This window comes from Doryrhamphus excisus, chromosome 23 (genome assembly GCF_030265055.1).
Source record: "Doryrhamphus excisus isolate RoL2022-K1 chromosome 23, RoL_Dexc_1.0, whole genome shotgun sequence".
In the NCBI taxonomy this organism is placed as follows: Eukaryota; Metazoa; Chordata; class Actinopteri; order Syngnathiformes; family Syngnathidae; genus Doryrhamphus; species Doryrhamphus excisus.
Window position 1 is genome coordinate 12711111 of NC_080488.1, and position 20685 is coordinate 12731795.

General features: G+C 43.2%; 1 protein-coding gene across 3 annotated transcripts in view; it reads left to right on the top strand.

Moving 5' to 3' along the window:
• Positions 1-20685, top strand: part of aff2 (AF4/FMR2 family, member 2) — a 99729-nt gene that overhangs the window by 64506 nt on the left and 14538 nt on the right. For all 3 annotated transcript variants that reach the window (XM_058062976.1, XM_058062974.1, XM_058062975.1), the window contains exons 10-19: positions 673-710; positions 9767-9884; positions 11218-11323; positions 11414-11564; positions 11796-12011; positions 13038-13239; positions 15197-16222; positions 16332-16447; positions 18856-19078; positions 19542-19669. In XM_058062976.1, the coding sequence (XP_057918959.1) occupies positions 673-710; positions 9767-9884; positions 11218-11323; positions 11414-11564; positions 11796-12011; positions 13038-13239; positions 15197-16222; positions 16332-16447; positions 18856-19078; positions 19542-19669 (2324 nt within the window). The remainder of the gene's footprint in view (positions 1-672; positions 711-9766; positions 9885-11217; positions 11324-11413; positions 11565-11795; positions 12012-13037; positions 13240-15196; positions 16223-16331; positions 16448-18855; positions 19079-19541; positions 19670-20685) is intronic.

Consider the following 20685-nt stretch of genomic DNA (forward strand, 5'->3'; position numbering starts at 1 on the left):
AACAGTCTCACACTTAGAAAGAATGCTAAAATCTTCACACAGCAGCTTAACACTCAAAGGGTGGCTAAAAATATACAATGCATGTTTGTTTCTTTCACTCTGGGGCACTGCAATGCTGCCTCGGCTTTTTCCTGATTTCAGAGTCGCCACAGCAGATCTTTTTTCATCCGCATGCTGATTTTGGTTTGGGCACTTTATATTCCGGATCTCCTTCCTTTCATTTGTTATGGCTACCGGGGCGCTGCAATGTCGTCAGCCTCCCTCTGCACTGTGGACTCCTCTGTGTCCCTCTGGCCATGAAAGTCTAAAAACTGGTACTTTTTGCAACCAAACAACAACAAGAAAATCCCAGACTAAAGCATGAGAACCGCAAATCCCTATTTGAAGCCGGACATTGGAATTTTTTTAACGTCTAGATTGGTCTGTAAACCAGCTGTCAATCATTAAAGCCTTAAGGCGCGTTTACATCCCATTCATCTATTCTTTTCATGATATCTGGTTTGTATATTCAGATCGATCCCACGTTGCAAGGCAGCAGTAGAACACATCTGCTGGACCTTATTGATGATGTGACTGCTGACAAAAGTAACCATGAGTTGAGGCGTACGGGACACACTGGCACAGTACTGCAATACAGAATACTTCAACATGAGTGTCTGTGTGTGTTGACAGGTATCTGACAAGCCCAAAGCCCGAGCGACAGCCTTGAGGTAAGACCCACGCCCTTTTGTTATGCTGGTTTTTGTCCAAATGAAACGGTGCTTAAGTCTGTTTAGAGCGAGGTTATTTATTGTTAGGAATTATGAATTATTTATTTATTGTTATGAAATACCACCAAGCAATGTGGAGCCACGGTGGCTGTAATTATCTGAAACATCTGCAAAGGTATAAAGGTATGCGCTTACCATAATGTCCTCCATCGCCATCCTGCACCAACACAAATAAACGGCATCCCACAAGGTAGCAGGTGTCAGTCAGTTGGTTCATGAACATCTGTCATGTGTCTAATGTACCCCATTAGCCCGGCTGCGGGGTCTTATTGGGGTCTCAGCTTGAGTATTGGCTCAACCTGCGTGGCTTCTTTGTCCGTTTATCTTTGGTCTCTTGTTACGTTGAAGATTAAGCGCGGCTCATTAAGCATACATGGTTTTTATTATTGTTATTATGTACGTAGTGTTATTGTTCAAAGACTGCATTAGTATGGCTTTCTTTATATTCAAAAATAGTATTAGTACTTTTTCTATAATCTTCAGAAAAAGTTTTTATATCTCTTTTTATATCTCTTCAGATTAGTAGTTTATATAAAAGTTGAACTCCAACCAAAGGCATATTGATTAAAGGGGGTCTCTTTTATCACACTTATATTCAGTATATGTTTAAGTAGTATTTGTGCGTGATGTGGATGTACCATATCAGGAGGTTGGTGTATTTCTAGTTTCTAGTTTCTAATTTCTAGTTTCTAGTTATCCCTGCTTTCATTTTCATGGTGAGGCACGAGAACTTCACAAGATTTGTATAGAATCTGTTGCGTCTCAACGTTAGGCTGCACAGTGAACGAGTGGTTTGCACGCAGGCCACACAGCTAGGAGACCCGAGTTCAATTCCACCTTTGAGTTTGCATGTTCTCCCCGGGCAATGAATGAATGAATGAATGTTCTAGGTGATGTTCTATGCTCGGTACCTTTGGCTGGGTGCCGCCAACTTTGTATTTGGCGATAAGGGGACGTCTCAAAGTCCATGTATGGCAACCTGTCAGGTGTCCAGCGGACATCTTTGGCTGCCATTTTGGACGTGTTAACCCTGACCCTAATATTGTTTTCGGGGGAACTGAACGCCGACACCCTACTCTCATCACTTCACCGACAATACCTGTAGTTTACATGCAGGTACTTCATTCTAGTTCAATTCCACAACCCAAACTCGACCCCTTGTCTTTTGTCCTCGGGTCCGAATCCTTCTTTCCCTGGCCCTCTTTCACCTTTGACCTGTTTGCCTTTGGAGACCCCACCAGGAGCACGTAGCCCCCTGGCAACATGGCTCCTAGGATTACTCAGCCACCATGATGAGGTGGTAAAGTCATAGAAAAAATGTATTTTTATTTTCTATAAAAGAAAAGATCAATGACATGAAAATGATTAATGACCTGTGAGGAATCAATCCTGCCTGTCATTAAAAATGAAGCTCCAACTGGTGCATGAGAATATAAACTCCTTCCCAAATTAGGCTTGTTGTGCTCTCGGTCTGTCGAGCGAGAACGTGTGTGTACATATGTGTGTGTGTGTGTGTGTGTGTGTACATATGTGTGTGTGTGTGTGTGTGTACATATGTGTGTGTGTGTGTGTACATATGCATGTGTGTGTGTGAAGGAGCCAACGTTTGGTGGTTTTGTGTGTGCCCCAGGCCATGTGTTACGTTGCTACCACTAATGAGCCCTTTTGGCTCTGCACAGCGAGTACACAGACACGTACCCGCAGGGATGCTGCTACTGCACTTGGTACAAGCCATCCATGGGCTGCATCCGATGGAAACACACACACGCAAAATACTGCTCAATATACATGTATCTAGTATATCTTCTACTATTATTATTATTCTTATTCTTATTATTATTATTATTCTGCTGCCACACAAACACATTTTTTTCTTGTGTCATCTATTGAATACGTAACATCTTTGAACTTCTCCCATTTCCTGCTTCCTTCATCCTATGGTTCCATTATTCCCGTTGATGCTAATGATGCAGCTCAGGATGGTGTTTTCACTGAAACACAGTTAGGGATTTATTTGTGATTATTGTTATGATTATTATTATTATTATGAACCAGTCGCTTGTTGCTGACATCCACACGAGATTAGCCTACGTTTGTTTCATTGGGTACGCTTACGACACGCTCATATAGTAATAACAATCATGTACTTATTATAAGTACACACAGCCATGGTGGAAATGCTGTTTGATGATGATGATGGTGATGATGATGGTCATGATGATGGTGATGATGATGGTGATGATGATGCAACTTCTGAATTCCTTTTTAGTTAATTTTGCCATCTTTATGCTTGAAAATGCTTCATTTGGGCTGAAAATACAGAATGTACAATTTGCTTGCATATTTTGTTTACTAATAATCATCTATAGTCCATCATGAAACGTAGTATTCTTAGCGTATAATGGCAAAGATCATTGACTAATTACTGGGTTCCATGGGGGTTATTAGTTAGTTAGTGTAGTGGTTGACATAGCTGCCTAAAATTAGAACAACAACCGAGTGGTTAGCATGCAGGCCACACAGCTAGGAGACCCGGGTTCAATTCCACCCTCGGCCATCTCTGTGTGGAGTTTGCATGTTCTCTCCGTGCATGCGTGGCTTTTCTCCGGGTACTCCGGTTTCCTCCCACATTCCAAAAACATGCTAGGTTAATTAGCCACTCCAAATTGTCCATAGGTATGAATGTGAGTGTGAATGGTTGTTTGTCTATATGTGCCCTGTGATTGGCTGGCCACCAGTCCAGGGTGGACCCCGCCTCTCGATCCAAGACAGCTGGGATAGGCTCCAGCGTCCCTGTGAGGATAAGCAGTAGAAAATGAATGAATGAATATTCTTCACATTCCTCCTGTGATTGACAGGCGGATTAGTCAAAAGTCCACTCGGGTTCCAGCGTCTTCTGTGACCATGAAAAAAACTCAAGTAGAAATAAAAGATGAACGTGTGAACCATTTTATTGCGACCTGTGAGGATGACCAGCGAGTCAAGTCAGTTGTGCTTCTACGATACGAGTGTCATGGCGACTCGTACGGCCCAATTTGCCGACGCGTCCAACGGGTACGACTCCACCTGCCAGTCAGGTGTATGAAATGTGACGGAGTTCTTCAGTGTGTCGCCTGTGCTGCCAAGATGCATCCTGCTACCAAGGCACACATGGAAGCCTATTATACCCCCCCCCCCCCCTCCGGTGTTGCCCTCGGCACATAAACACACTTGGGGTTGGCACGCGGGAACGTTGGAATTCATCATCCATTGTATTTAACATCAATTGATGTACAGTTAAAACTGTATTGCATATTTAATATGATGTGTAAATGCATGCTAACACGTGCACACGTGGGCGGAGTCATGTGCTAACGTGCATATGCTTGCTCAAGTGTGTGAGAGTCAGACGGCGAGTGCGACCCCAACGCCAGCTGTGCAGGGCGAAGCTCTGCCAAGTGGGGGCAAAAGCAGCGAGTGGACGGAAGATGACGAGATGACAGATGAACCGAGTCCAGATGGCCTCCATCTTGGCTCCAAAGTCCCAAAACCACCACAAGTCTTCTGCTATTTTCACACAGCTTTTGGACCATTTTAGAGACTGAATATTTCCCCTCCCGTGCCCAACTCCGCTACGTCTTATGCTTTATCTGACACGAGACGTTCCCTCCATTGTTCTCAAAGGCTCATCAATATAGCGGCGGTGACGGGGGGGGGCAGAATCAGATCTTTAAGTTCATTTCCTGCTGGTTAATTGACAAATTGCAAAGATGAACAAAGACTTGAGCGTCACTGACTCAGAGCTACTCCACCAAAACTCGATTTTCACGGGCAATCACTTGAGTTGTAACATGTTTCCTAATCACAGAACCTACACCAGTGTGGAACTCAAACAATCCGTGCTTGTGGAAACACGGATCCATTTCCTGCAAACACGTCATCACTGGCTTATTAGGACAAGATTGGCCGTTTCCGTCCTGGTCATAAACGCTAGCATGTCATCGGAATTGGACATTGCGAGTCGCTCATGGCGGTGCTGAGAATATTAGCATCTGAAAAGGAGACCAGTTTTTCTGAGAACTCACCAGCCAACCACAAGTTTAGAATGGAGCGCTAAAGTTGGCGCCTTGTTTCTCAATCTGAAGTTAGTTGATGGAGTTTGAGTGTGTGTGTGTGTGTGTGTGTGTGTGTGTGTGTGTGTGTGTGTGTGTGTGTGTGTCTATGTAACAAGGACATAGGCAGACATCACTTTTATTTTTCATTAAGTGTTTTTTGTGTCGACTGCAGTTTTTCCCAAACTGAAGGTGGTCACAGGTCCTGCAGTAGTTTTTTAATGCATGCTTATTTAAATGGGCCGCACGGTGGACAAGTGGTTAGGACACACAGTCAGGACATGGGGAAGACCTGGGTTGGATTCTCCGCTTGGCATCTCTGTGTACATGTTCTCCGGGTACTCCAGTTTCCTCCCACAAGTATTCGTGTAAATACCCTGCCATTGGCTGGCGACCAGTCTGGGGGCGTAGCTGGGACAGTAATGCTAATGCTAATGCTAATGGTTTAATTTCATTTGAACATGCATCAGATTCCAATTGAGTGCATCCCATAATCAGTTCCCAGTTCCACATGTCCAAAAGGAGTAGGAAGAAGCAAAGCTTATTAAGTCCTACCCCTCCATCTGGTACTTTTACAATCACTAACTGTTACATTTGTTCACTTCCTGCTTTCCTAATATAGTTGAAGTGAATGTCAAGACTCTTCATCCTTGGATTTAGCAAACATCAACTGCTTGTATTGTTTCTTGAATTGGCTCATCGTTGTGCATTGTTTGATTTCCTTACTCAATCCATTCCATAGTTTGATTCCACATACTCAAATGCTATGGCTAGCATAGCGTTGCTAGTTGATAGTAGTATTAGTAGTAGTTAGTAGTAGTAGTAGTAGTAGTTGTCAACATGTAATGGCCATGCTATTGGTGATTGGTGGTCTTGTGCACCAACGAGAGCTTGTGTAAATTCTTGTCCAATGAATTGAGATGACAGGAAGAATTATAAAACAGGCAGGAAGTGATTAGAAAACGTTTCAGTGACTGAAATGAGGAGTTGCATTGTAATCACAATTTCAATTAATCACTGAACAAAATGGTGCTGGATGGCTTTAATTCCGATATTCCTGGAAGTGACTAGAAACTGCAATTATTGTGTTTTTATAAATTGCATTCATCCATGTTTCGTTCATTCATGACTTAAACTAATTGTATAGATTACAGTGATAGCATTTAGTGGTCAAGGCTCCAGGCCTTAATGTGCGGCGTTATCAGTGGTTCAGCCGCAGCCTTTGAGGATCATGTGGTTCTTGGAAGGTCCAATGGGCTTGTGGAGCCCACAGCTCCCTTTTCACTTCGCGTGGCTTTCATTTCCGACGTTGACGTTGATTTGATCCAAACAACCAACAGATTCTTGGCTTCACAGTCAAAAGCTGACGACGTCTGGAATGCTCTTGAATATTCTGGGCTTTGGGTGAAGGTTCTAATGGATTTTCCGTTTTCTGTCAGATTCCCAATTGCTCTCTGGTGTTGATGTTGTTTTCACCTCTAAATGCCGTCTACACGGGCAAACTAAGCTACCCAACCTGACGTCAACATTCACAGCTATTTGGCGCTTTTGGAGATGAAATTATGTTCAAGGCTTATGAAAAGTATTCATGCCAGCCCCCCGTCATAACGTTGGGTCCCCCTAGGGGGCGCGTCAACAAAACGCAACTACTATCAGTACTGTGTTCCACAATACTTTTACTCACGTGAAAAATGCTTGTATCCCAAAAGAAAGATGCTATCTTCTGAGTTGTGTAGATGTAAATGTAGATGTAAATGTAGACGTAATTATAGATGTAAATGTAGACGTAAATGTAGATGTAAATGTAGATGTAAATGTAGATGTAGACGTAAATGTAGACGTAAATGTAGATGTAAATGTAGACCTAAATGTAGATGTAGACGTAAATGTAGATGTAAATGTAGACGTAGATGTAGACGTAAATGTAGACGTAAATGTAGATGTAGACGTAAATGTAGACGTAGATGTAGATGTAAATGTAGACGTAGACGTAGACGTAGACGTAGATGTAGATGTAGATGTAAATGTAGATGTAGATGTAGACGTAAATATCTCGGTATGAAAGCTGAGAAGTGATCCAATGGACTTCCGGGTGAACTGGATGTGTCTCCATGGAGAAGCCAGCACGGTGGAATGTATTGGAGCCGTCCGGTGAAACGGCCGCCCGTCAGATGGGACCAGCTGGTGCCGCATTTCAATTTGGCTCAGACAACGCAGCTAAATGATGTTTGAGGGATGATGGCTGATTCCTGAGGAGAGGAAAGGGAGCCGAGCCAGATGTAATACATTCACACATGTACTCGCCTCCTTTCATCTTGTTCCGCTCTGTTTGTGGTGCCAGATAAAATAGGCTGGAGCGTACTCCACGGAACATATCTCGTCCTTTCCCTCAACTTCAGGAGGCTAAAACAGCCACAAATGTTTCAGCATCCAATGGCGGCGTGCGGTAATGACACTGCTCGGTCGCTTGGTAAATATCCCGACACAGCCGACTTGTCCGCACGTAGTCGTGTTTATTTGCCGTCGTAAAAGTACAGCTCTTGGAAGTACTTCATTATTATCATTTTATCCATATGGGAATCATACAGTCTTTAGAAGTGTGGTGTACTCCATCCAACACGTACAATACTTATGGTAATATTACGCTGTGGTGAAAAGTACTGCAATTGACAGTCGAACAGTCCTGAGAGTCAGCTGGGGTAGGCTCCATCATACAACCCGAGTAACGACAAGCGGCACAGAAGATGGATGGATGAATAACAAATAATGAGGGGATGTAATAATAATAATAATAATAATAATAACATCAGCTCATATCATTTTTCTCATTCTCATTTCTAATCAATAAGTTTCAGCAAAATATCAGTTCTCAACAAAAAATTGGGATAAAAACAGCGTTTTGTGAAAAGATACATACTTTATACACACAATAGGAGACGGAGGGTAAAATGAAATCATAACTTTTATTATTATTTCTCTTGTGACCTTCTTGCAATTAAAAAGCAGTCAAATCTTTTTGCTATGGTATTTTTATTGATTTTAAATACATGTGTATTTTACATGTGTATTATTATTTTTCATACATGTGCCCTGTGATTGGCTGGCCACCAGTCCAGGGTGTACCCCGCCTCTGGGATAGGCTCCAGCACCCCATGCGACCCTCGTGAGGATAAGCAGTAGAAAACAAATGAATGAATAATCATATTGTCTTATTATGAAAATGAACAAATAGCACATAAACCAAATGTAATGAAGAGATGATACGTCATGTTATTACTGTGTTGGGCTCACGACACAAACAATAAAATGACTGAAATGAATCAGCTGGGAACGACTGAACTCCAGAGGAGTTAAACACCAGGAGAGCAAACTCGGAGAAAAATGAATTGAAATAGAAAGAGAAGCGAGAAGAAAGAGAAGGAGACCATGAGACCAAGAGATGAGAAATGATAGAAGAAATCACTATGCATGTGTGTGTGTGTGTGCGTGTGTGTGTGTGTGTGTGCGTGTGTGTGTGTGTGTGTGTGTGTGTGCGTGTGTGTGTGTGCATGTGTACGTGCACGTGCGTGTGAGTTGCCCGAGGAACAGTTGATGGATTTGCTGCTCGGCTGCTCCCCCAGATTGGCGCCTGCTGTGACGGCCGCCTTGAACTGAAATGACACACAGACACAAACACACACAAGTAGTACACATTTTGTGCAGGCTTGTGTTTTTTGTGTTCTTAAGTTGTGTCGAGCGTCTGCGTAGCCTCTAGGAGACCATTTTCACAAGACTGGAGGAGGACGGATGAACCAGCCAGAGCACTAGAAGGAGATCATTCAACGGCTTGAAAAGACGCAATTATCTTTATATGTGATTAGCTTTTTTATTCATGCTTTTTTCTTTTGTTGTTGTTGCTTTAACCAGCTACGTAATGTCTCATTCGTCTCATTTGGCTTATTTTGTCAGCATTAGATGAGTAAGATATACATAGTACTGATGGCTGCCATATTGGCTACCATATTGGCCGCTATTTTTCATAACACGTTTATGGGGGGAAAATGACTCTGATGGTTGAATCTTTTTTTCATGTATCGATATGTATCCATATTTCAGTATGGATTTCCGTAAAAAACGTGACAATTCATGTCATGACAACACAAACATGACATGCGTGTGCGTGTGCGTGTGCGTGTGCGTGTGCGTGTGTACGTGTGTACGTGTGCGTGTGCGTGTCAGGTAGCGATGCAGTTAGTCCCATATTACTTGGAGTATCAACACCAATCAAAGCCTCAATGCTTTGGCTTGACCGGCGTCACCCAGGCTACGATGGCGCCGTGTTTGGGCACCCCGCCATCAAACCAATCGGTGTCCGTGTTTGTTTACACACTTTGCCTGGACGTCACTGGTGGAAGCTCGGGTGAATTATTGGCCTTGCTTCTCATCCTCAGACTCCTGCAAGCTTTAACTTGGCTTTTCTTTTGGCAATTACATTTTTTATTTGCTAAAAATATGACTGTAATAAAATTCTCTTTAATTGCCGTTGTTTGCTCACGATGAAGGAAGCTAACAAGCTAATAGGTCGATTACAGTTGTGATTTCTCCCTGAGTTGACTCTTGGGAAAGCAGCGCCCCCAGTGTTTCAGCAGAGCATTGCATGTCACATGATCAGCCTACCAAGTCTAGAAAATCATCTTCTTCATCTTCATCATCTTCATCTACACAATGATTCATCGTTGTGGACAAAAAAGGCAAATAAAAAAAACAAAATGTTTCAGCTGACTGGATATTCCAAGCAAAAAGAGACAAAGCGGTGGTGAAGTGGGATGTGACCCTGTTAGCGACACGAACGGGCTTGGTTGTCGGTCTGTTGTTTGTGACTTTGTGACATGTGGATGAAATGTGCTTCCCTGGTGTGTTCCCAAGCGGTGCGTCGGGGAGCAGCAGTGAATCGGAGAGCAGCTCGGAGTCGGACACAGACGAATCAGAGAGCAGCTCCAGTGACAGCGAGTACAACCAGGCCACGCGCACCAACTCCCCTGAGGTGAGGTGACGAGCCGGCGTATTGGCAACGTGCTACAGGAGGCACTGCGCCGCATATTGACAGTCGGCCTTCTAACAGTAAATGTGTGGCTGACTCACTTGTGGTACTGGTACTTGTGGTACTGGTACATGTGGTACTGGTACTTGTGGTACTGGTACTTGTGTACTGGTACTTGTGTACTGGTACTTGTGGTACTGGTACTTGTGTACTGGTACTTGTGTACTGGTACTTGTGTACTGTACCCGAGGCTCCGTGTAAATATTACCAACTGAATTAGTATTAATGTCAATACATTGGAACCTCCTTCATTGGTTCCAGAAGGTCTGACTCTAACTGAAAGGGACAATAACCACATCATTTTTTCCCATTAGCAATAATGTGAAATACATATACAAATACATATATACATATATATAAAAGTGGATCTTGATGTACCAAACTGGAGGCTCGGGTTATGTGTCTGCTGAGTCTAACTCTGCTTACTAAATGGGGCAATGCGATTGTAAGGGTGGATATAGGGGTGTTATTTCATGTCGAGAGGTCTCTAATAATGTCAAACATATTTAGAAAGTCATAAACAGGTTGTCTATGCTCCAACTACAAAAACATGAAATGTATTAATAAGATAAGATATACTTTTATTGGTCCCTCAGTGGGGAAAAGCAGCAAAGAGGACAGAACCAGTTAAGCAGTACAAAATACAAAGTACAATATTAAAAAAACAATATTAACAACCTCAAGTATGAACTAATTAAACATTTTATATACAAGTACAGTTTGCAAGATAATATGAAATATGAAATGAAATATATGACCAGTATATACTATGACATCTTGCTAGTGAATTGAATATGAGGTATTATGAAATACTGCACTTAGAACTTCATATATTGCACTTAGAGCTTGATATTGCATAGTGAATGGAGTCTTTAATAACTATACTGAATATATGATATAATATCATATAATATATGATATTATATTATATAAGGAACTTGACATATCGTGGTCAGGATTCACCACACACTTCCCCAACAGGAAGATACCCAGCATGCCTTGCGGTTTATAAATACCTGTATTTACATGTAAGCGTTTATTTGAACGTTGGCCCGTGTGGTTGAGTTCCAATGTGTGTTCCACATGAACATGAACATTTCCATCCGTGGTCCCACCACCCGTGGGTGGTCTGAGAACACAACACCATTTAATCGGGGGGAAGGGGGGGGGGTCACTGTAAACACGTAAGAACTTGAAACACGTACTGCTGCCTGTGTATGCCTATTCATACGACTACATGAATGTGTATGATGACATGTGTGTTGCTATCTTCTAGCCTGAGCCATCTTCGGCCAACAAGTGGCAGCTAGACAGCTGGTTGAACAAAGTCCAAGCCCAGACCAAACCTCTGGTGGCCCCACAGCAAGACCACCATGTGGCAGGTTGGTCCAGACATCTAAAAGAGACGTAATGTAAAGATACTGCTGACCGTTCTTTGGGTTCATCTGAAGATATTGTGGTCCACGTCTCAGGTTCTGTCACCAAAATTCAGGAGACATTCACACAACGCAGTGAGGCGGCAGGACTGGGTGCCGCTGCCAAAACCAAATCCTGCGGGTCCAGCAGCACGGCTCTTCCCACAGCGCCGACAGCGGAGCACAAGGATGGCAGGGGGACCTTCTGGTAGGAAGTGCAGGCATTTCAGTTACTGAGCGCTAATTGTTAGCTTAGCAAGGTGAGGCTTCAAAGATGATAGGTGTCAATATCTCAAAAAAGGATGAATTAATTAATTGGGTATTCGATTAACCATGGATTAATCCATCAATGACAGAACTCTACGGGGACTACACAACATCCTCGCGTGTTCCACATAAAAATGACAAAGAAGATGTTGTGTTCCTGTGTGTCCCACAGCCCAAGCAGAGAAAAAACGAAGGCCAAACTCAGCCAGAAGACATCAGGGGAAGGTCAGAGGTCAAAGATGAGGCTGTCACCCGCACCGATGTCTGGACCGGAGGTCAGCACACCGAGGAGGACCACGACAGGGAAGAAACAGCCCAGACGACCAGAGAGGTCCAACAGCGTGGAGGACAATCAGAGCCAGACGTGGAGCAGAGCAAACCAACCAAGGTGAGAAGGAACCATCCTAGACCTTCCAGTCCAGTCTTTGTATTTGTATTTGTATTTGTATTTGTATTTGTATTTGTATTTGTAATACGTTCATTTCAGCGGAATCAATCATCTTCTGGCAGCTAGAAGTCATCAGCCAAGCGTGGCTTTGACTTTAATGCCAGTGACATCTTCCCTGATCCGAGTGGAATTAGGAGAAATGAAAATAATCCCACCCATCTTTGGCACTGCGCTAATCTACAACGATCCACACTTTCAGCGCACCCCTGCGCCTCCTGGCAGCTGCTTTACAATATTGCCAAATCACATGGAGGCCGCTGGGGATCATCATCATCATCATCATCATCATCATCATCTTGATCAACTTAAAAATGTTTTTTTTTTAATTCGACAATAATTACATCTCTGGCTTACTGATATTGTTAACGAGTTTGCAAAGTCATCACTTTGTACTGGGGTTCCTAATAAACTGGCCCTGCAGTGTACCGTGGGTTCCTGCATATTTGAGGCCCTGCAAATTCACCCTCTTTTCATCACAATATGATTTTTGTATTCTTGGAAAATTAATATGCTTATAATCTCCATAGTTAGGTCATTTATTTGTTGATAATATAATATGATACATATATGATATATGATATATGATATATGATATATGATATATGGTATATGATATATGATATATGATATATGATATATGATATATGATATATGATATAAAATAAAATAAAATAGGAACTTGACTTATCGTGGTCAGGATTCACCACACACTTCCCCAACAGGAAGATACCCAGCATGCCTTGCGGTTTATAAATACCTGTATTTACATGTAAGCGTTTATTTGAACGTTGGCCCGTGTGGTTGAGTTCCAATGTGTGTTCCACATGAACATGAACATTTCCATCCGTGGTCCCACCACCCGTGGGTGGTCTGAGAACGGAACACCATTCTTATGGGCGCCTCAATGATTCCCTTTTTGTATCCCTGCTAGTCATGCTAAGTATGCTATTCTTGTCTCCTCATTAGCCCTGCAGTGAGGGAAAAGGATCAATTCCCTCCTTCCTCCTTGGAACATCAGAACCCCCCCAGGCCGAGGATCAAACCCCCAAGTGGAAAGTCGGCACCTCGGAAAGAACCTCGCAGTGCCACCGTGTCCAGCACCACAGTTGCAGTCCCTGTGGAACCCCAGCAAAGCAGCGTGCCGACGCCCGTTGTCAATGTCAATCAGGTTGGTTTTGGTTTTGGTTTTGGTTTTGGTTTTGGTTTTGGTTTCCATCCGTTTCCATTTTAATAGACGAGACCAGAAGTTCAGTGTTTTGGTATTGGACGAGTATTTCAACTTCAGATAGCTTTATTGTTGCATAACAATAAAGGATTTATGGAACAATAGAAAGATTGGAGGCAGATCTAATATTATTTACAATATAGAAATGCAAACACATCATATTCCAAATGGCTTTTTATAGCAAGAGATGAGCCGTTACAATTTCTTATCCTCCATGTGGAGATGAGGCTGATTTGTAACCTCAACACAAATATGTAGAATTGAAGTCATCCAATAAATCCTGTCAATAAATCCTGTCAATAAATCCCGTCAATAAATCCCGTCAATAAATCCCGTCAATAAATCCTGTCAATAAATCCTGTCAATAAATCCTGTCAATAAATCCTGTCAATAAATCCCGTCAATAAATCCTGTCAATAAATCCTGTCAATAAATCCTGTCAATAAATCCCGTCAATAAATCCCGTCAATAAATCCTGTCAATAAATCCTGTCAATAAATCCTGTCAATAAATCCTGTCAAAGCCCTGAGAACCCCAACACGCCAAGCAGATCAATAGACGCGCTTTCAAAGATCACAGACCACGTAACCATTGTCTTAGGCGCCGCTGACGTCTTGTCATCTTAGTTGACCTTTAGGGCTTCGTGTTGGTTGGCGGACAAAAGGAAACTAAGATGGAAAAGGAAACACGAGACCTGAGCAACAAGCTAATAAACAAGCTAATAAACAAGCTAATAAACAAGCTAATAAACAAGCTAATAAGTTGAGCAAAAGCCGAGATCAAACCTCAACACTTTTTATTTACAAACCGACTAAACATTTGAATATCACGTATTTGTGTTCCTTTTTTCCTCAAGGTCACATTCCAAGCTCAATAAATGATTTTTAGTTATTCTACTGAAGCGTGGGTGTCCAAAGTGCGTCCCTGGGCCGTGTTTGGTTCCTACCTCATTTGTTATTGGCCCACCGCATATTCTAAAAATAGAATGTCTTTATTATGAATGAGCTATATTGTTGTACAGTATGTTTCACTAAAGAGCGTATTAAAATGGGTTAGGGGTGTTATTTTCTATTTAGGGGGCTCTAATACAGTGGAACCTTGGTTAGCATTCGCTAGTTGGGATATGTTTTGGTTAACATTTGGTTTGCCTACATTACGGCGTGCGTCTTGTTGTGTTATGAATACACTGTGTGACTTTATCTGTATTTTATTTTGTTAAAACATCCTTCCATGTTAGCTAACAAATGCTAACCGCAACTGGAAGTTACATTGCCCGTCTATGATCCGTCATCAGTGGTTGTTAACCAAAAACAGGTTTTTTAGTTTTAGAATTACAGTTTCACATAAAAAGGGGCTAAATGATCATTTAAGGTAACTTTTACCTTCTTTGAAGACGTGACTTTTCCCAAAGACACAATCGGGCAGCGAGACAACACACGGACGCCACCTTTCTTCAATTCACGTGTTTCTCACCGTCTTTATCAAAATGGCCGCACTTCATTTGGGGTTACAGGATTGTTTTTCTGGAATAGATTCATTGAATTTACTGTCCATGATTTCTTACAAAATGACAAAATGTCTATGCATTTTACCGTCTTAATACCGTCTGCCGTTTCCTTTGCATGCGACAAACATTAGCTTGCGTACGCTAAGTTGCGTCACACGTGTTCTGTGATTAGCATCCACATTGAAACGTTAGCCAGCCAAAGCATGTTTTGTTTGACAGACCAGTAAAACACGCTAGCGTAGCGCTTGGCCTAATTTGCATGATATTATCACACGCCATAAAATCAACATGGCTGTCGTTGGCTCGTCCAGCAGATGGCCGCCCATCCTGGTGAAATCCTCCATTTTGTCCACCGTCTCAATGTGGCTTTCATTGTCTCTTTGGTCCCAACAGGACAAGAGAAAGCACAGAGGTCCGAGTAGTCGACTCACACCCAAGTCCCGAGAGTTTGTCGAAACAGATTCTTCATCGTCTTCTTCCGAATGCCAGTCGGATTCGGAGGAAGCCATCAAAAACGGCGCTTTGCCGCCTCCGTCGACGCGAGCCGGGATGAATGCCCAGACTCCATCCCACTCGTACCCCCCTCCTCTCCCGTGTTTTGGCTTAGCCGGCGGGGTGGGAAGTTTGGGAGCCTTTGTCGGGAAGGGCCTTTGTGTCCGGGATGGTAGCACCAGTGGGGCCGCTAGTATTCACAGTAGCAGTGGAAGTAGTAGTACCTCTAGCACGCTAAGCATTAGCAACATAAGCGGTTCATTCGGTACCTCTGTTCCTGACCCCGGAGGGTTAGGTGGACCCTGCAAGGACCCGGGGACCATGTCACCACACTTTAACACTGGACAAGATTTGCCTTTTTCCCCGCTTAGAGAATACCAGGAGACTCCGAGTCTTTGGGTGAAGATCGACCTGACCTTGCTTGACAGGGTCCCGGGATGGGGTTTTAGTCAAATGTCCCGGGTGGGAATGAAGGAAAGGGACAGAACTGAAGGGAAAGTGTGTGAAAGACCAGGGGACAGGATGGCGGTGCCTAACAGAGACCGACAAAAACAGGGTGACAGAGACTGGCAAGGACTCCGAGAAAGACCCAAGTTCCCCAAAGGCGAAGAACATGAGCCATTAGGGGCGGACGCGGGGAGGCAAGGTGACAGGGAAAGACGAACCGAGAGGGACGGGCAGGCGGACAGAGAGGACAGGGAAAGCTTCCATTTAGGAGTAAGAGACAATGTGACAGAGGGAAGACGAGAGAAGGTCTGTCAGGGTCCGGCCGTCCTGGAGAACCCCTGTGTGCAGGAAAAGACTCTTCCCAGACTTCCTGGGAAGACGCTGAGAGGAGAAGGTGGAGGAAAACACCGGAGGCAAGCGTCCAGCAACGCGGTCGTCCCGGTAGACAAACACACCAGCAGGAGCAAGAGGAAACACAAGGTGCGCTTTTTGGTTTTTGGTTTCGTTTACCGAGCTTTCACCCCCCCCCCCCCCCCCCCCCTTCTTACTCATGCTTGTGTTCTGTCTTTTCTGTCTTATATTTTCCCAGTCGGACCACAGTGATCCGTCCATCAATAGCAATAAAAAGCTGCAGTTGGACAAAGACTGTCAGCTGCTCCCACCATGCATCTCTCCGATACACAACCACAAAAACAGCTCTACGGAGTAAGTATGGTCGAGAAGACCACACCAGGAGGAGGACCCGCCCCCGCGGGGTCAACTTTACCTTTACATGCAATCATGCAATCACGCAATCATGCAATCACGCAATCACGCAATCACAACTGCAGAGGTTGAATTGAGGCGACTGAACATTTCACTTTTAATCCAAAAGGATTCTTCACGTCTGAATTTGAAGTTGTCTCGTATTCGAAGTCTCTGTATTTATGAGTCTTGGTGATTAATCTGGATTAATTAATTTTAAACTGTAATCGGTGATTAACCTGTATGTATAAATAATAATAATACATTTTATTTGTATAGCACTTTTCAGAGTACTCAGACGCTTTATAGTGAAGATAAAATAAATAAAAAAATAGAGTAAAAGATGCATTAAAATACAACATCCATAATCCATATGCACATATATTGAGTATTTACTATATATATGCATACACACATATATATGTACATATATATATGTATATAAGAAGATGAAAGCAGAAGGAGCCTGTACACAACTTATTAAAAAAAACTTCATCTATAATCTATAATACCACACTGGGATCCCAAAGCCTCCTGAGCAGGATGGGGGCCCCCTTAAAGTCCCAGCCTCTGTTCTCCATGATCAGTTGCGGTCCATCGCCAAGTCCTTCCACCACCCTGGCCACCGTGAAGAGAATCCACATGTGGAAGTGGAGTCACCGTGGTCTCGGCTGTGTCCTCTCGTCTTTTTCTTTATCTTGACTGAGGTTTAGATTTGGATGTTCATGAAAGCATCGTGGAGTACAAATCATACAGGGACACAAAAATGACACCGCATGTTTTTTCACGTCTCTAAAAACGGAATAAAATAACCGTCTCCCTCTGTGAGCGTCACCGTGGCAGCGATCTCATCTAGCAGATTATATGGCAAGGAAGACGCAAGGGAAAGTTAGCGTGACCTGGAGTTGAACCCGCAGCAGTCGCCCGGGTGCGTGGATGGTCTGGATTTCACCCAAGAGGCTTTTTATAGAAGCCGTAAACTGGCGGATGTGATTACCCAACTCCGAGCCTTTCAGCGCTTTCTAATCTGTGACTTTTTGACAGATGATCACCGCTCGGTCCGTGAAGTCATCGCCATAGAAACCAACGACTGAAAACCAGTCAGCTTTGTCCTTTCTACTGAATGTTCACAACTGCTAGAGGAATATTTGCCAGATATAATAAATATGGTCCTTTCATGCAAAAAAGGCTGTCAAAGTCTTAAGATGTACACACGCGCACATTAGCATCGTCGTATGCTCACATCCATTTTTCCCAACACACACACACACACACACACACACACACACAGCAACTAATTAGTTTGGTCTCTCAGGTTTTGTATATTATCAGTAATGTCTCGGCCCGCGGTGCGGTTCTGCCAGCTCAGCAACTTTGGCATTGCATCAAGTCCCCAGAGCTTCTAGTGAGAGGAAAAACATCCAAATCTGATCTGCGGTGTTGCAAACAATACGAGTCACAGGAGCAGCAAGAAGGCAACTGAGGGACTAATCATGGATGTTCTACCAGGAAGGAAAGGAGAGCAGCATTTACTGACAAACCCACGGCTCAACTCCGAATGAAATCCCGCTACATCACTAATCAGTCACTAATTAGCAAAGCACTGAAAATGCTGTGCTGTTATTAACTTCTGAATATTTTTGCATGCTTTTCAGTACACAATCTGGTCACAAAGTCCTTGAAAAAATACATCAATCTTATTTTGGAAACTAAACGCCACCAAGTCGGATTGCTGATTTAGAAATGGATTCTTTTCATAATTGGAGCATTAGAAATGTATCATTTACAACCTCCTAAATACGGTTATAACATTACTAGAGCCCTGTAGACACAAAATAACACCCCTATAGTCATCTTCTATTACGTTTTTTTGTGTCTGAAAATGTTAGCACACAACTATGGTGCGTTCGAGGACCGTCGAGCAAAGTGGGAAGGGTCGTCACTCTGGGAAACACGATGAATTTTGTCATTGCGTCCCACAGCCCAGTGTTGGGGCCCCCGCTATAAACAGCTGAGGTATGACCGGGGGGGTACGTTGTGGTAGTTTACAAACATTCATTTGTTGCTTTAGCTCGTTTGGCATAAAGTCGATATAATAATTATGGGGAGGTAAATTCCACCCATGAGCCAAATAAAAGCACACTCAAATATTAATATGAATATTAAGGCATCACAAATGGAGGGATCGTTGTGGATATTAACCACGTGAATCATCTCTTTTTTGGCAATCTTATCCAAGTTCCTGCAAGAAGCTCCAACATTACAAGTTTGTATTTCCCATGGCGGCCACTGCCAATATTATGATTATGATGATTATTATTATTATTATATTAATGGTGTGTACGTGTCTGTTTGCCCGTGTTCCACAGATCTCTGAGCAGGAAACAGTCCCGGCGGCACGATGAGAAGCTACTTCCTCCGCTTCTTTCCCCCCTCTCCGAAGAACCCCCCCACAAAAGGACCTGTGAGAGCAGTTCTTCTTTCAGCCAGGAGGGCGGCGCCACTGGGCCATTGCCCTGCCCCATCTCGTCCACGCACAGACACAGGAGAGAAAGCAAAGCATTATCGCATGCAAGAAATAATGCTCTAAGTGTAAGTTTTGATATGCGCCTGTTGCTTAGCAACAGAAGAATGCCATAAGAATAATCTTATATTATTAGCACTTGTATTATTATGGCGGCTTATTATCCCGCATTCATTCATTCATTTTCTACTGCTTGTCCTCATGAGGGTCGTGGGGGGGGGCGGGGGGTGCTGGAACTTATGCCAGCTGTCTTGGGGTGAGAGGCGGGGTCCAGCCATTAGACAAACAACCATTCACACTCACATTCATACCTATGGACAATTTGGAGTGGCTAATTAACCTAGCATGTTTTTGGAATGTGGGAGGAAACCGGAGTACCCGGAGAAAACCCACGCATGCACGGGGAGAACATGCAAACTCCACACAGAGATGACCGAGGGTGGAATTGAACTCGGGTCTCCTAGCTGTGGGGCCTGTGTGCTAACCACTCACCGCTTACCACACATTACTCATAGCACACCTTTTCTCCAGCTACCAGATAGTGAGAAGCCTTGTGGGGACAGTTACCCTGCCAATGGGCAGTCGGACTCAGACGCATGGTCGGAACCAACGATGGAACCTCCAGAAGCGCCCAGACGGAGACTGTCGTTTAGTGACACGTATGTACAAACAACTCCTACCACTCCTTAAACGCCTCATATGGGTCCCATTCTTTCTCTGTCATTCATATTTCATTTGATTTATGTTATTTCTTGAAAGGCGCTTATGGTTGTGGGAATGGGAATGGGAATGGGAATGGTAATGGGAATGGTCATGGTAATGGTAATGGTAATGGTAATGGTAATGGGAATGGTTTTATTTCATTTGAACATGCATCAGATTCCATTTGAGTGCATCCCATAATCAGTTCCCAGTTCCACATGTCCAAAAGGAGTAGGAAGAAGCAAAGCTTATTAAGTCCTACCCCTCCATCTGGTACTTTTACAATCACTAACTCTTACATTTGTTCACTTCCTGCTTTCCTAATATGGTAGAAGTATTTTTGTCCCGTACCAAAGTACTGTGTGATATGAGCATCCAATGCCATAATGTGTACCATAGTGCGTGTCAATATAGTGATATATATAGCACATCATGACTGGTTCAAGACTCTTCATCCTTGGATTTAGCAAACATCAACTGCTTGTATTGTTTCTTGAATTGGCTCATCGTTGTGCATTGTTTGATTTCCTTACTCAATCCATTCCATAGTTTGATTCCACATACTGAAATGCTATGGCTAGCATAACGTAGTCCTAGCATAGAAGTGTTTCAAATGTACTTCTTCCCTGAGATCATATTTCTCCTCTCTTGTAGAGAAGTATTGGGTGACATTTTTAGCTAATTGCTTATTTTTAGCTTATAAATAAAATGTATCATTCTCATTATTGATCTGAATCCAAAAACAAAGTGGCGTTTCTATTGATTTATATTTCTCCCATTTTGCAGTATGTGACACCTAAGAGTAATTTAGTTGAGTACAGGTGATGTACTTGACTCAGTTGGCATTAGAGGACTCAACTTGTCTGTCCTCGGTTCAAATATAGTGGATGAATAAAACCCCCAGAGAGCTTCACTGAGGTTCAAAATGATTCTTCTTCTTGGACATTTTCCCTGCATTCAATGAAAATCCAAC